This window comes from Aspergillus nidulans, chromosome V (genome assembly GCF_000011425.1).
Source record: "Aspergillus nidulans FGSC A4 chromosome V".
Classification (NCBI taxonomy): Eukaryota; Fungi; Ascomycota; class Eurotiomycetes; order Eurotiales; family Aspergillaceae; genus Aspergillus; species Aspergillus nidulans.
The window spans coordinates 1,316,243-1,329,071 of record NC_066261.1 but is presented as its reverse complement, the minus strand read 5'-3'; the positions used below and the strand labels follow the sequence as shown (position 1 = coordinate 1,329,071).

Here is a 12,829-nt window from a genome sequence, read left to right as displayed (position 1 = left end):
TATTTCGTATTGATCTGTATTTCGCCAATAAAGTGGCTTGCCAGATAGATAGTATGGATAAATATTGAACTAAAACGCATTTCCAAACCACATCGGCTGATGCGACTGAAGGCCGGGTGTTGGCGCAGGGCCGGCACCATCGCTACGGCCACCAGCAGTGCCATTGCTTTGATTCCGGTCTCCGTATCCATACTCCATAAGAGGTGTGCTGACCATCGTATTCGGCATCGGCACGTTAGCAGCCGCCGAGCCCATACTCATGGATCCGGAACCCAAGCCATGAGTCGGATCCTGGAAAGCATAAACCTGCTGTTGGAATATATTATTCATACCCATGCCATTACCCATGCCCGCGCCCATGCCCATGCTCATGCCCATGCCGAGGAATTGGCCCTCAAAGCCGAACTCCCATTCTGCCGTTAGAGGGATCTGCCATGGTTCAGGCCTTGTCTGGGAAAAGGGGTATGGGAAGGAGGCGGGTAATGAAGTCGTGACGGAGGATTCTTCAAGAGTTGGTAAGGGGAAAGATGTTGTCGTATCTGTGGGTATGGTGGAAGGCGCAAAAGAATGTTGTTGGGAGTGGAGTGTGGGAGGATACTGATACTGGGGTACGCTTGAGGGATTTGATGCATGTGTTTGTGGTTGCGGTTGGCTTGAGTAGGTTGGTTTTGTGTTTGTGCTGCTTGTGGGATTTGAAGGTGGAGGTGGGCTTTGATCGGGACTAATGATAGGGCTCTCAATGACGACGTAGCCGGAGGAGTTGATCGGAGGTAAACCTTCGAGGTTGGGGATGTTGACGGTTGTGGTTGCAGATGCTGATGCGGAGGAAGATTGATGCTGGGGCAGAGTATGTGGTGGTGGTTGACTTCGCGAGTTGTTTGCTGCGCGGCTTTTAGAGGCTTTCGCTTTGACAAGCGGATCTGGGCCCGGTCGGACCGTCTTCTGATCTCGTTCTAGAACAGTGCGAGCGATACGCTCAAAGGCTGTACTCATGCGAGTCATGAACCGTACGTAGTTGCATGGCCCATCAGCTGGGACAAGGGTGGTGAAAAAGGTTGCGGCCATGTTTAGGGACTTGAGGTCGTCTTTCGAGGCAGGTTGCTGGCTGTTGCGGAGGATATTGACGAAGACTGTCATGACTGCTAGGAATATATAGTACAGTAGTGACCTGAGTAAATGAGTGACAAAGAAAGTAGAATGTGATTTGAGGCAAGAGCTTACCATATCCACGCAACATCCCCCCACGGTAGATGATTTATCAAATTGAGAATATCTCTCGCAGCCTGGACGCAAAGAATGGCCGAGGAGGAAGACTGGTTCAATATCAGCCTCAGATCAAGCTCTGGGATGCGTTCGGCGCGTGATTGGTAGACGAAATTGATTAGCGTTGGTATGCGGTGAATCATCATGAGTGTGTTGTTGTACAGGAGGAAGAGGCTAGCAGAAGCAAAGCCAACCAGAAAGTCTTGGCCGCTACCCCTTTGCTTTAACGAAGTATCAAACTGGCTCTCACGTCTCCAATCTTGTAGCTCTGCATCTAATTTGTGGACCATTTCGCAGATATCGGCTGTAGATTTGTCTTCCAAAGCACGCGCTGAGTAGAAGTGCTTGTATGTTCGGCTTCTGATGACTGAGATGCGGCATAATTGCGGGAAGACCGTCTTGTTACCGACTAACATTAATCCTTCAGTGTCGTCGGAAGGGAAATCGACATCGTAGTCGTCAAGTTGCTGCGTCGGCGCGCTCCCTAGCCGGATAGATATGCTATAAATAGTTAGGGTGTGAAAGGCACAAGTGTCGAATACCTTACCTTTGATCAATAATGTAGGCAATCCAGAATACGTTCTTCCTTTGCTGCTGTTCTAGCCTTGAAAGATAGGGCCGGTGAATTTCACGATGAAGCCCCATCCGGTGGGATGCTCGTATGGCGGCGGTCACAACGGGCATTGTCGCTTGGGAGCCAGAGTTGCCCCGAAGAAAGATCGCCATGCCAAGGAGGGCCTGGACACTCAACAGATCTGTCCGCCGAAGTACCAGCTCGGGGAATACTGAAAGCGCATTCTTATAATACAGCCATGCCTTTTCCCGATCCCTTTCTGCCTTCTGACTATTTGAATAGCGATATTCATAGGCAAGCGCGAGGATGATGTTGATACTGGCCCACCGAGCAGCATCGTCGCAGGTCTGCTGAGTGTACTGCCATTCGACGAGTTCCATGAAAGTCTTCTCATGATACAGGGGAAAGATAAGGTTCAAGGTTCGAAAATATTCCTGGAGAAGAGAGAAGACCTCCGCCCTTGGTGGCAGCGGTTTGAATACCTTGGAAGCGAATACGTCGTAGAACACATCAGGTCGCCAATAGGCCCAGGGGCTATCGAAATTCGAGTTTGACAATAAACTGTCGAGAGAGTTTGATTCGCCAGACTTGGTTTTGATCCATTCCATCCCTTCCCTGGTCAGTAGCGACAGAGGCGAGCATCGCCCTGGGAGAGGTTAGCACCAAATCTAAGCGCGACGAGCAAGGCCATAGGCGTACCATGATACATTGAGTATCCTTTCTCCGCTCTGTATACCGGTGGTGTATTTTTCGCGGTTGGGCGCCTGCGCCTGTAGAACTTGGCCAATGCATTGGAATTGAAGGATTGTTCTGGGTTTCCTGACTTGAACAAGCCTTTCTCACCAGTGGCTCTGCCGGTCATGCTTCTCGACTCGGCCTCACGGCCGGAGTCATGATGATTGCTCGAAAGAGAATCGTCATCATCCACGGAACTGCCATCTTCAGCATCATGATCTTCTTCAACCGCGATTCCAGCGGCTCTGAGCAGTGACTCGGTCTTTCTGAGACGCTCCTCCAAGCTCTTTACATAACACGATCTGACATATTTAGTCAACGGGAGTCCTCGGAAAGTTGGATCAGCCAATACCTTTTATGCTTGTTCCCCTTTGAGACTTTGCAGTGGAGATTACGGCGCATACATTGAATACAGGACCCGGCAGACTCATCAAACTCGCACTTGACTTTCCGCTTGTAGCACGTCTCACAAGCCTATAGAGCCGCTTTACTATGGTGCTCAGCAGAACAGCATGAAGGTCTGCTTACCAGTGGTTTACGTCCTTGGAATCTAAAACCATGACCATTCCTCGATGGAGCAGTTTCGTGCATGTTGGAAATCGGGGCAGGCCCTAAGCTAGCAGTTGACATTGAGAGTTGCATAGCTCTGCCAGAAGCCGTGAGAGAGTAATGGAATCATATGTGTTTTTGGCAGCGCATGGCGCTGTAGGGCGGAGTGGGCCGAGGTACCTGCTGTCAGGCGTCAGGGTCAGACCGGCCCGATAATACGGCTTGCCGGATCCCGTGAAAGCAGAGTACGGTTGACTATGATCGATAAGCCACTGCGCCACCCGGAAGTGCTTGCAAGCCACCGGATCCGTGATAGAAAACGACGCGATGGCGAAAAAGCAGGGCGGTAGTGATGGACTCTTGGAGAGACGTGAATGAGCGAGTCCAGATTTGTGTCGGATGATCGGCTTAGTCATGCCTCCGCAGGGCAGATCGGCACCACGCTTCCGCCAGCTTGACGGTTGTACTCTCAGTAAATATCAACGGTCATCGTTCCAGCGAGCTTCGCCCGCACCCTTGTGAAGATTTCCATCATGGCCGTCATCATTTTCATCGTTGCTGCGGGCTTAGAAGTCAAAACAGTCGAAAATCAAATTAGCACTGGAAAACTACGACCAAATCTCTTGAGAAATGTGTTGAGCCATGACTCCGACCCTCAACACCAGCAGCTCTACTGGGATAAGACCACCGGGCTAATATGTCAAAGCTCGTGGGCGCCCCTTGCATCGGCTACCCGCATTATTCTTGAGGAGGGTTTCCGTTGTACATACCTACATTGGGTGGGTATGGGGGGTATGCTGCAAGCTGCAAAAGGATGTACCATTTAGCTCAACTTATGGTCCTTGAGTCGGCCGCTATCTTGGACCGGAGATCTAGCAGAAAGCGGTCATTATAGTACTTCCTGAGCCGTGCAGGACCACGCATAAAGCGCGAACTCAATCTCCCCCACGTTGTGTCGGCCAATCTCTTTCAAGTACGTAAGGAGGTCTGCTTCGCTTTCACTTTCACTCAAGAGTCGGTGACTGACTTGGTACCCTCTGTACTCTCTTTCCAGTTGCGATCCTGCGATAATATGACGACATCCAGAGCGGAGGTATGTGGGTACAAAGCCAACAAACACACTTTAAGGCCGCAGTCGAGTCTGGAGACGGCACAGTCCGAAGCTCGAGGAGCAGACGTCTATTAATAATGACAGTCTATTCTGGCATTGTATGCAGCCTTTTCTGGTCTGGGGAAGAGCTGCGTTTCACTCCTGAATCCTGAATTCTGACCCGGCTGGATACACTGCAGATCATGACTCAGCTACCCCGGAAGACCGTCGCCAGGATTCTTTCTCGCCACGGTGGTTCTGTGGATGCACTGGACTTACACTCCGCTGTACTGAATTCTGGGTACCTAGAAGCCTTCAAAGCTTCTACTTCGCCTTGGCCGACTCTAAGTTTGAGACCCATGCCCTGGGATGTCACCACTTTCAAAAGTACGACGTATTGATCACCCGCAAGCCACAGGGCGGAGACAAGCTTGAAAAGGAAGCTTGCGGGCACGGAGAATTCCACAGCGGAATGATTATTGTGTCCTGAAGAGCAGCAGTTAACGCGCGTCTGGACAGCTGTGATTTGCTACGGAAATGAGACGAATTGACCCCATGTATTGCGCTGTTATAATTTACGAGGCGTTCGATGCCGAGGCCTGAATACCTTGGCAATACCACAACCTCCCGACATTATCCTCTCAAAGCAGGTATTGAAAGGGTTAAGCGGTTTGTAATGTGTAACAAATGTACTGGGGGTGTAACGATATTTCATTACACCCGTCAAGAAACGCCCCTATCGAACCCGTCCCTGGCGATGTTTATCATCATATGCTCCTGATCGATTTGAAGATATACCAACCTAGTAACAAGTTTCATCTATCTCTCTATAATCTAACGTTTTCTTCCTTATTTCTTTTCTAGTCAATTTCCCTCGCCTACTCTCTCACCAGGCGTGCTCGCTGCCCAGTCTAGAGCTCCCGGCGTCTCCCAGCAGCCAATCAGAGCAGGCGATCACGACATTTCTCCATTATATCAGATCATCAACTAGCAGGAAGGCGTGAGACGATCCAGCGCCCGCCGCGGTCGTTCTCCCACCAGACAACCCTGCAGCAAAAGATCACGGTGCTTTGACTGTGACTGTAAGTCCGACTGCGACTGCTCTCCCGTGGCCACTCTGGTCCAGCCTCGGATTTCTGCCGCTTCTCAAGCTGGTGCGTACGTGGCCGCGTTATGTGATTGGGATGCCCTGCTGCACAGAGTCAAGCAGATAAAACAGACATCTTGTTCCAATTCTATCCCGACAAGGTTTTGAGTTTCTGGACAATCCCCTTCCCAATATTGAATCATTTCAGCTCCAGGATTCCAGTTCCTGTGCGCCCCCTGCCCCAGCTGATCGGCTGGCGACATTTCCGCGCTTCTGTCACCATCGATTCCCCGTCCCTCACGCCCCCAAGACAAGCCACTCAAGCATTCTGTGTGGGCAGCTGGTAACCTTTTCCAGTCTTTACCAAGCCCTCTATCTCAATCAGATCCAATCAAATCTTAGCCGGGGGCCGAGATAGAAAAGCGGAGAGAGGTTGGATAGGCGGCGCGGTCTTAAAAAAGCACCCACTACCTGGTCCTGCAGGCAATATGTCAGATGAACAAATTGCTCGTCAGACGGCCGCCTCGAGCTTCGATAAACTTGAAAATTTCAACTTCCTGCTCTCTCGACACGACCCTGAAGTCGCAAAACACCGACAGTACTCCTTTGACACGGACGCTGCAGCCAGCCTGGCTCACGTCCCTAACTTAGGCATGCCCTACGATCCCACTGAAGGCATGGGCGGTTTGTCCGTCAGTTCGTATGAGAGCATCGAGGACGAGCACAGCCCGATCGATGTGCGAGGATACCCGTATCATGGTAAGTCTGAGCTTGAATGACGCCGCAAATTGCCTACCTTGCGCCATTTCTGTGCTATTCGGTTCGTTTCCCTGCATCGCTTTGCTCATACAACGTCGGATGGTGCAAGACCTATTGCGCTCGGGTTGTATCTGCTGGTCCGGAGCTATGCGTCCTTTCTGGGGAAGCTTGGGTGTTCGTTGTAGCCTGAACCAGCTGCCCGCGATCTCGGCCTTCCCCTAATGAGCATCGCTACCCCGTGCTGAGTGTCATTTGGGAAATTGGTTAAATCCTGCAAGCCAACCAATACCGTTGATTTAATTGTTTTTTCTTTTTTTTTTGGTTGTCGATGTTCCCTTCTCTGTGAGCCCGCTTTGGTAAACACGATTTGAGCACGCAATCGATCACCCATATGACATCGTCAGGAGCCTGTCATTACCGGGCGTCCCCCAAGTTCCCGTACTAAGGTCCCTTCTGGGGTGGCTTGTCCCTTATGATAACCCTCGCTGCCTTATCTCTTATCCTGTCGCCTTGCGAGTTGTTCCTCCTTTCAGTTCTTGTCCCTGTCCTTATACTTACTCTCCTGAACAGCTGGTGATAAGACCATCAACTACTCCGTCTCCGACCACATGCTATCACACTCGGCCTATCCTCTCTATCCCCCAATCTCATATGGACCTGATGAGGTTGGCCATGCACCTGGCGCCATGACGCCCTCAGATGTGTCCTCGTCCATCTCACCGCCCAACGGCCAGATCGGCAACAACAAGTACAGCACCCAGATCTCGGGTGACCACATCGCATCCGCCCTCAACCAGGAAGAGCACTCTCGCCGGGCCGCAGAGGAGGACCGCAGACGCCGCAATACTGCAGCAAGCGCTCGATTCCGCATGAAGAAGAAACAGCGCGAGCAGACCCTGGAGCGCACCGTTCGAGAAACAACCGAGAAGAACGCCAGCCTCGAAGCTCGAGTTGCCCAGCTCGAGATGGAGAACCGATGGCTCAAGAACCTCTTGACCGAGAAGCACGAAGCGGCCTCCAGCCGGATGCCTCCACCCCCAGCAACAGACGTATCGCTGAATCATCCAAGTACCACCGTCACCGGGAGCGGGCAAAAACATATTCAGCCAAAAAAGAAGGGCGTCGGCACCGACAACTAGACGCTAAATGAAGTTCTGCTTATCTTCTGTTGCATTTCTCCTTGCGAATTCTCTCCGTTTTTATGGGCACTGGGGCGATTATATGTTAATTGCTTTGGGATCACTCTGTTTGATACCCTTCTCACCTGGCTCTCGACTCTCGACTCTCGACTCTCGAGCCATCCACGGGGATGAAACAATCTGACGATGTAATGACAATCTGTTTTTGCTTTCTGATTGTTATGCTGTGTTGAACATGTACTGGGGATGCTTTCTGTCTTGTCTATCTACAGGTACTGGTGACTGGGGAGACTGAATTGGGAATAGGGTCGGACACCGTCCGCTTATTTTCCATCTCGTTTGTCTATATATTGTTACGGTATATAGCCACTGCTACGGAGTACAGGTTGGGCTGCGCTTGGTTTTGCTAGTCAATTGGAACATTCGACTGCCTTACATGATATTAGAGTATAGGGAGCCCGCCTTTCTGCAGAGACCTGTCAGGGAGTCTTACTGCATTTTGAATGTATAACCATGTCGCCAGGCCCAGTGCCCATTGCGCCATCGAAACTAACCACAAATGCCATTCTAATGACCGCCCCTTCCGGAGACCCCGCGACTATCCGCCAGGGCGATGACGGAAACGAACATATATGAGCAGTGGGATCAATCTGATACACACGGACCGGGTCCTGATGGTGGTCTGTGACCCGGCTTATCGCGTGGAGGCGCGGATCGAGGATCATGACTTGCGTAATCTTTACTGTCAGTGACGATTCTTCCTACGACGAAGGGCGGAGTAGGGAGTCGACAGGATAGAGTTCCTCCCTAACTTCCAAGCCTAGTTTACAATATACCCACCTCCCTCACTTCTTACCCCACCAAATAACACGGACAATCGCTCTCTCGCCTACCAGTACCGCTTGTCTATCGAGAACAACCTGCGGACTCCTAATTCCACCGTACCGGTCAGCTACCTGTGCTGAGATACAGCAAGACACAAGCGAGAATGGCACACTCATCGCGGACTACAGGTGCAAGCCAGGTGACAGAACAGCTAGGCAGTGGTCGCTTAGCCCAATATCCTGAACTACCCATGTCGACGCTGGGATCTAAGAAAACACGGCGTTGTTGTTGAAAGAGAGGGTGAGACTCGCCTAATCCTCTGGGTGGCGTGTCTGTGTTTGTACCTGAATCCATTTTTTGCACGCAGGGCCTACTCGTCACCTTTGTAGAGCGTTCAGACAATTGCTGTCCGTTCTGTCCTATCTGTCTGCAGGTATTGTCCCCTGCTAGGGGTCTTTACCCACATGTCCCAAGGTATGCGAGTTGGCTATTTCCAACCAACTGTCCATGTTTCTGAGGGGTGTTATCCAGTGGCGTGCTAAAATCTTCATTTTCTAGCGTGTACGCCTTCCCCTGATTCTCGAGTCTCGACCAGACTCAGCCTCCAGCCTTCAACTTCGACTCTCGCCCTCGACGAGGTGTTCACCAGCCAAATACCCGATTGGCACTTACCCATACAGCTTTTACCCTTCGGGCTTGGATCCATCAATGGCATAATGCATACTTGGCACTGTACTGGCTCTGGGGAGTCTTATAGCAAGAATGATTAATTGTTCTTTGGAGTGGGATGACACTGTCGCACTCGGCTCATACCAAGCAGCTTCTGGGTCATCAAGGCAGATATTTTGAATCCGGGAATCTTCCATGTTTAGATATAACATTAAACAAGCAGTGTCGGATGCTGAACCGTCGTCCACCTTCAATGACCAGTTTGTGGTAGTCTCAGCTTACGGAGATGCTTCTGATGCAAAGGATTATTCTTGGAGAACATAAGGTGAGTATGGCGCTTCTCCTCTCGTCTACAAGTTTCTTGCCACTAATATCTGTAAAGAATAAATAGATAGTCCCAAGGCCTACCTACTACGTCATGAAAATCTTACGTACCACATCACCGGTCAATATGCCCACTCTGCCTACTATTCCGTATCCTCTCCTCAATAACGCCGTGCTCGACATCGACGTCAATGCCTGTTACAGCTTTCAGCTTAAAGACGTGCCCCACGGAACAATCCTCCCCTCCAAGCTTACCGTTCTTCCAGTCTTTGAGTCCAGATACTGAGTATATTTCCAACGTGGCTTCAGATGACAGCCTGGACGTTGCCATAAATGAGATACTCAAAAGAATCGGATATGAGATAAACAAGCCCGGACTGGCAGGATGGCATGGGCCGATGGCTCGAGACATGTATGACTGCCACAAAAGAAAGCATATACCTGACTGCTATCTTCGCGGGGACCGATCAGGATCATATTTACTGCAGGAGCTCACGTATTGAACGTCTCATACGACCAGTGCTTTTTAAAAAATACCTGCGATTGCTTGAAGTCTCAGCGGATCAACAGCTCTTACGTATACGGGGTCATTCGCCTTATTTGGCTGACCAGTGGAACCATGACACCTTATCCCGGTGCGTAAGGGTGTCTAATGTCTAGTAAGTCATAGCATTGCGATGGCTGGAAAATGCTGCTGCCCAATGAGTTTTTTCTGTCCAGGGCCTATGTTAAGAGGAAGAACTTATCCAGGGGGACCAACCTAGTCGACGTGACTAACTACAGTATGATATTTGTCTTTCTAGGTATAGACACAGAGTACCTACGGCCAGGGGGGGTGCGCAGATATGAAAGCAGACTGCATCCATGATGTCAGCATACGAGCCAACGCAGATATCTACACGGCAGCCGCATTCAGACAACCAAACTTCGGGACAAACTGAGCTATCTAAGTCGATCAACTCCGCAATCCGCTGCCCAACCACATTTGGAGTTCGAACAGGTGGCTCAGCGTGCTTCAACCAGAACAGGGCACACTCCTGCTGAAGAAAGGGAGCACACACGAAAGACAGGTGTGGAATTTAGCGCCTTATTCTAATGGTAAGACGATACTTTGCGTACCAAGGTGGGCCTTACTACTATACCAGAACCCAAAGTTGATAATTGCACGAGGAAGCTTTGCTTTCTATGTAATATTAATGTGCTCCAGCTAGAGTAATAGTTCTTCTCGAAGAAGGCCTGTCCAACCACCCTCACAATACCAACCATTTGCAAACTGACAACGTAGCTAACTGAGTATTGGGACAAGACCGAAGAGGTTCGTCGGCGCGCCAGGCGAGTGTATTGGGCTGAGATAGAATGCTTCGACGATTAATATAGAGAAGTATCTTATCCACTTTCGACGTCACATAGCGATCTCCCTCCCAAGCCAACCTAGAATCTACCCTAGATGTCATTATTAGGCGAGTATTGAACTGAACGCAAAATTTCATACCAAGCGTTTTAAGACTTTACAATCTAACTGATATTGACACATTAATAATATTACATCCATTAAGCTGATTAAGTAAATTAAGAGGACCCCAATGCTTACTCACTTCCTCACTTCGTAGTATACCGATGCACTGAACGCCAGTATAATCAATTGGGGAAGCGTTTTGAATTGGTTGATTATTGCCAGAAGCAAGTAAGCATTATCAAACCGAAGGGGTAATAAGTAACATCATAACGTGGCAGACACCGATCTGAATCCTGAAGATCAAGCGGGAAAACAGTCATTCGTACAATAATTATGGAGTCCAAGAGCATCAAAGTGATTAACCAATGTATCGTTTTGCCGGTATTCTTGCGCCCTGCTCATTCAGTGAGTGCTCGATTAGACAGGGACAGGCTCCCGTTCTTCTTCGCGGCCGCGGATGTCTCCATCACTGGCAGCCTCTTCATCATCGTCATGGTGGTAGCTAGGGTGCTGCTCTGCGGCAACCCATGAATCCCGGTCACCCCTCAAGGGCTGGTCCTGGGACGACAGGTCCACCCCATTTTCACGGCCCTTATTGATGTTATCCTGTCGGCGCTGAGAGAGAGTACGTGAACGCTGGGACAAGCTGGATTTGACGGCAGCCTTGGACGAGACCCAGTTTGCCAAGGCGTCTTCGCAGTCCTGAATGATGGCCTTGCTAGCGTCGTATCCGTCATACGCCTGGCGAGTCTCACCAGGAGTGACCGGAGTGTCATCGATGAGGTCGAGAAGGTGTTTCCCATACCCGGCGATGATGGCGACCTTCTCGCAATGTTCTCGAAGAGCATCGAATTGGTACTGGAATGCAGCCTTGAGCTTCTCACGGGTAATGTTCGAAAGTTGGGCTTCAGCGACCAGAGACTCGGCCTCGGCGCGGACGAGTTCTTGCTCGAGAACGACAATGCGTGGGGAGTTGGGGTCCTTGTACTTCAACTTGGCAATCTCATCGGTGATCTTCTGCTTGCCTAGGACATGTCAGCGTAAGCCACGATACGAGGCGGTAGCTACATACGGTCACGGCTTGGCTGGACGGACGCCTCAATATTGCGGATACTCTTGATGGTGACACGGTACTGGTCATAGCGGTCGACGTACATGTCCTCCAGCTCTCCCACTTCATAGAGCAAGACACCCAGTTTATCCGTGATATCAGACACGTCTTCGTCACAGTTCTCACCCCAGATGGACAGTTGTTGCTAGTCGGGTCAGCATGACCGTTGTGCGAGTCGTAGAGAAGTACATACCGCAGTCTCCATACGCTCCCGAGAGACCAATTCCATGCTGCGCATGACGTTCTTTTCCATCTTTACCAGCTGGGAGAGCTTGCGCGCAAGGTCAGGTCCAAAAGCACCGGCAGCATTTTTGCGGAAGGCATGCCCTAACAACGATCAGCCTGCATACTTTGTAGTAGATACCAGAGGGGCTACTCACCAAGACCACCTTTCCCCATCCACCTGTTCGTCTTGGTCGAGGAGAGTGGTGGTGGGGGGTTCTCGATCTGCGAGGCGGTCGGCAGCCGCGACTGGCGCATAGAGTATGTACGATGCATTGTGAAGAGACCAGCCGATATTCTGCGTACGAGATCGGCAAAGAACAGAGATTGTGGGCGACGAGAAGGAGAAGAAGATTCTACTAATTGAGCCGGATTGGACGGAATGAGTTCCTCAGGCCGCTTTGCGTACGAGTGACGTGGTGTGGTATAAGGAGGTCACACGGAAACGGCGGAACGGCCGGAGAACCGCAATCGGTAGCTCGACGAGAGGAGAATGCAATAAAGTTGATGACCTAGGAGATCTTTCCCCGGAGAATCCAGTTCAGCAGAGAGCCGATCGAGTGGAGGAAATGGTCGGTGACGTCTGAGACTCGGTTGGACGCTAACCGGAAATGGAAGTCACGAGCTCACAAGCAGTATTAGTGACTCTCAAATAAGGACCAGCAATCTGGGACGACTGGGGCCGCGACAGTCAATTCGCGTCTTGACTGGTGGATGGACAGCAGATTTCTGTTCGAAAGGAACCGGAGCGACCATGCAGGGGGAGCGCCTGTTCGAGAGCTTTTATGCTCCAGGAATGCGGGAGCTGTGCCAGCTGAATACTAAGCACTTGGGAAGCGATATCCACGACGTCATCGGGTCCGCCGTGATGTCATTGTTCTTCAACCAACTTTACCCCGAGTAACTTCATCAATGGCCCAATTGGGTTCAAAAAAGTGATCCTCTCTCGAAGTTTGACCGTGAGATTATTGATCCGCCATCTTCTACTTCTTCAGTTGAGATTACGCTACAATTCAGGGATATGGT

At 50.6% G+C, this 12,829-nt stretch overlaps 5 protein-coding genes across 5 annotated transcripts, besides 1 other annotated feature; 3 read left to right on the top strand and 2 right to left on the bottom strand.

Annotated features, from left to right (window-relative positions):
• Positions 1-12,829: part of a sequence feature (contig 1.89 1..282268(1)) that runs on past both edges of the window.
• On the bottom strand, positions 70-3,326 carry ANIA_05220 (transcription factor domain-containing protein; the record flags this gene model as incomplete). The annotated part of the gene is made up of 6 exons (XM_050612222.1): positions 3,101-3,326; positions 2,925-3,046; positions 2,537-2,874; positions 1,811-2,483; positions 1,222-1,764; positions 70-1,168 (listed from the first exon to the last, which is right to left on the bottom strand). Exons 1-6 carry the CDS (start codon positions 3,212-3,214, stop codon positions 70-72), a joined length of 2,889 nt encoding a protein of 962 aa, XP_050468166.1. The 5' UTR covers positions 3,215-3,326.
• Positions 3,655-4,701, top strand: ANIA_05219 (uncharacterized protein; the record flags this gene model as incomplete). The annotated part of the gene is made up of 4 exons (XM_657731.1): positions 3,655-3,913; positions 4,036-4,094; positions 4,208-4,214; positions 4,412-4,701. The coding sequence occupies 4 exons, from the start codon at positions 3,655-3,657 to the stop codon at positions 4,699-4,701; spliced, it is 615 nt and encodes a 204-aa protein (XP_662823.1).
• Positions 5,607-7,196, top strand: ANIA_05218 (protein metZ; the record flags this gene model as incomplete). Its single annotated transcript, XM_657730.2, has 2 exons — positions 5,607-6,057; positions 6,628-7,196. The coding sequence occupies exons 1-2, from the start codon at positions 5,787-5,789 to the stop codon at positions 7,194-7,196; spliced, it is 840 nt and encodes a 279-aa protein (XP_662822.1). The 5' UTR covers positions 5,607-5,786.
• Positions 8,977-9,300, top strand: ANIA_11470 (uncharacterized protein; the record flags this gene model as incomplete). Its single annotated transcript, XM_050612221.1, has 2 exons — positions 8,977-9,015; positions 9,082-9,300. The coding sequence occupies 2 exons, from the start codon at positions 8,977-8,979 to the stop codon at positions 9,298-9,300; spliced, it is 258 nt and encodes an 85-aa protein (XP_050468165.1).
• On the bottom strand, positions 10,654-12,542 carry ANIA_05217 (lipid-binding protein pilA). The gene is made up of 4 exons (XM_657729.2): positions 11,962-12,542; positions 11,775-11,908; positions 11,543-11,726; positions 10,654-11,495 (listed from the first exon to the last, which is right to left on the bottom strand). The coding sequence occupies exons 1-4, from the start codon at positions 12,077-12,079 to the stop codon at positions 10,888-10,890; spliced, it is 1,044 nt and encodes a 347-aa protein (XP_662821.1). The 5' UTR covers positions 12,080-12,542; the 3' UTR covers positions 10,654-10,887.

Bases quoted from the DNA above. Each gene is read 5' to 3' on its own strand.
- ANIA_05217 (XM_657729.2), bottom strand. From the start codon at position 12,079: ATGCATCGTACATACTCTATGCGCCAGTCGCGGCTGCCGACCGCCTCG. The intron at 11,727-11,774 runs GTATGTACTTCT...TGACCCGACTAG, and splicing joins GGGAGCGTATGGAGACTGCG to CAACAACTGTCCATCTGGGG. The intron at 11,496-11,542 runs GTATGTAGCTAC...GACATGTCCTAG, and splicing joins CGTCCAGCCAAGCCGTGACC to GCAAGCAGAAGATCACCGAT.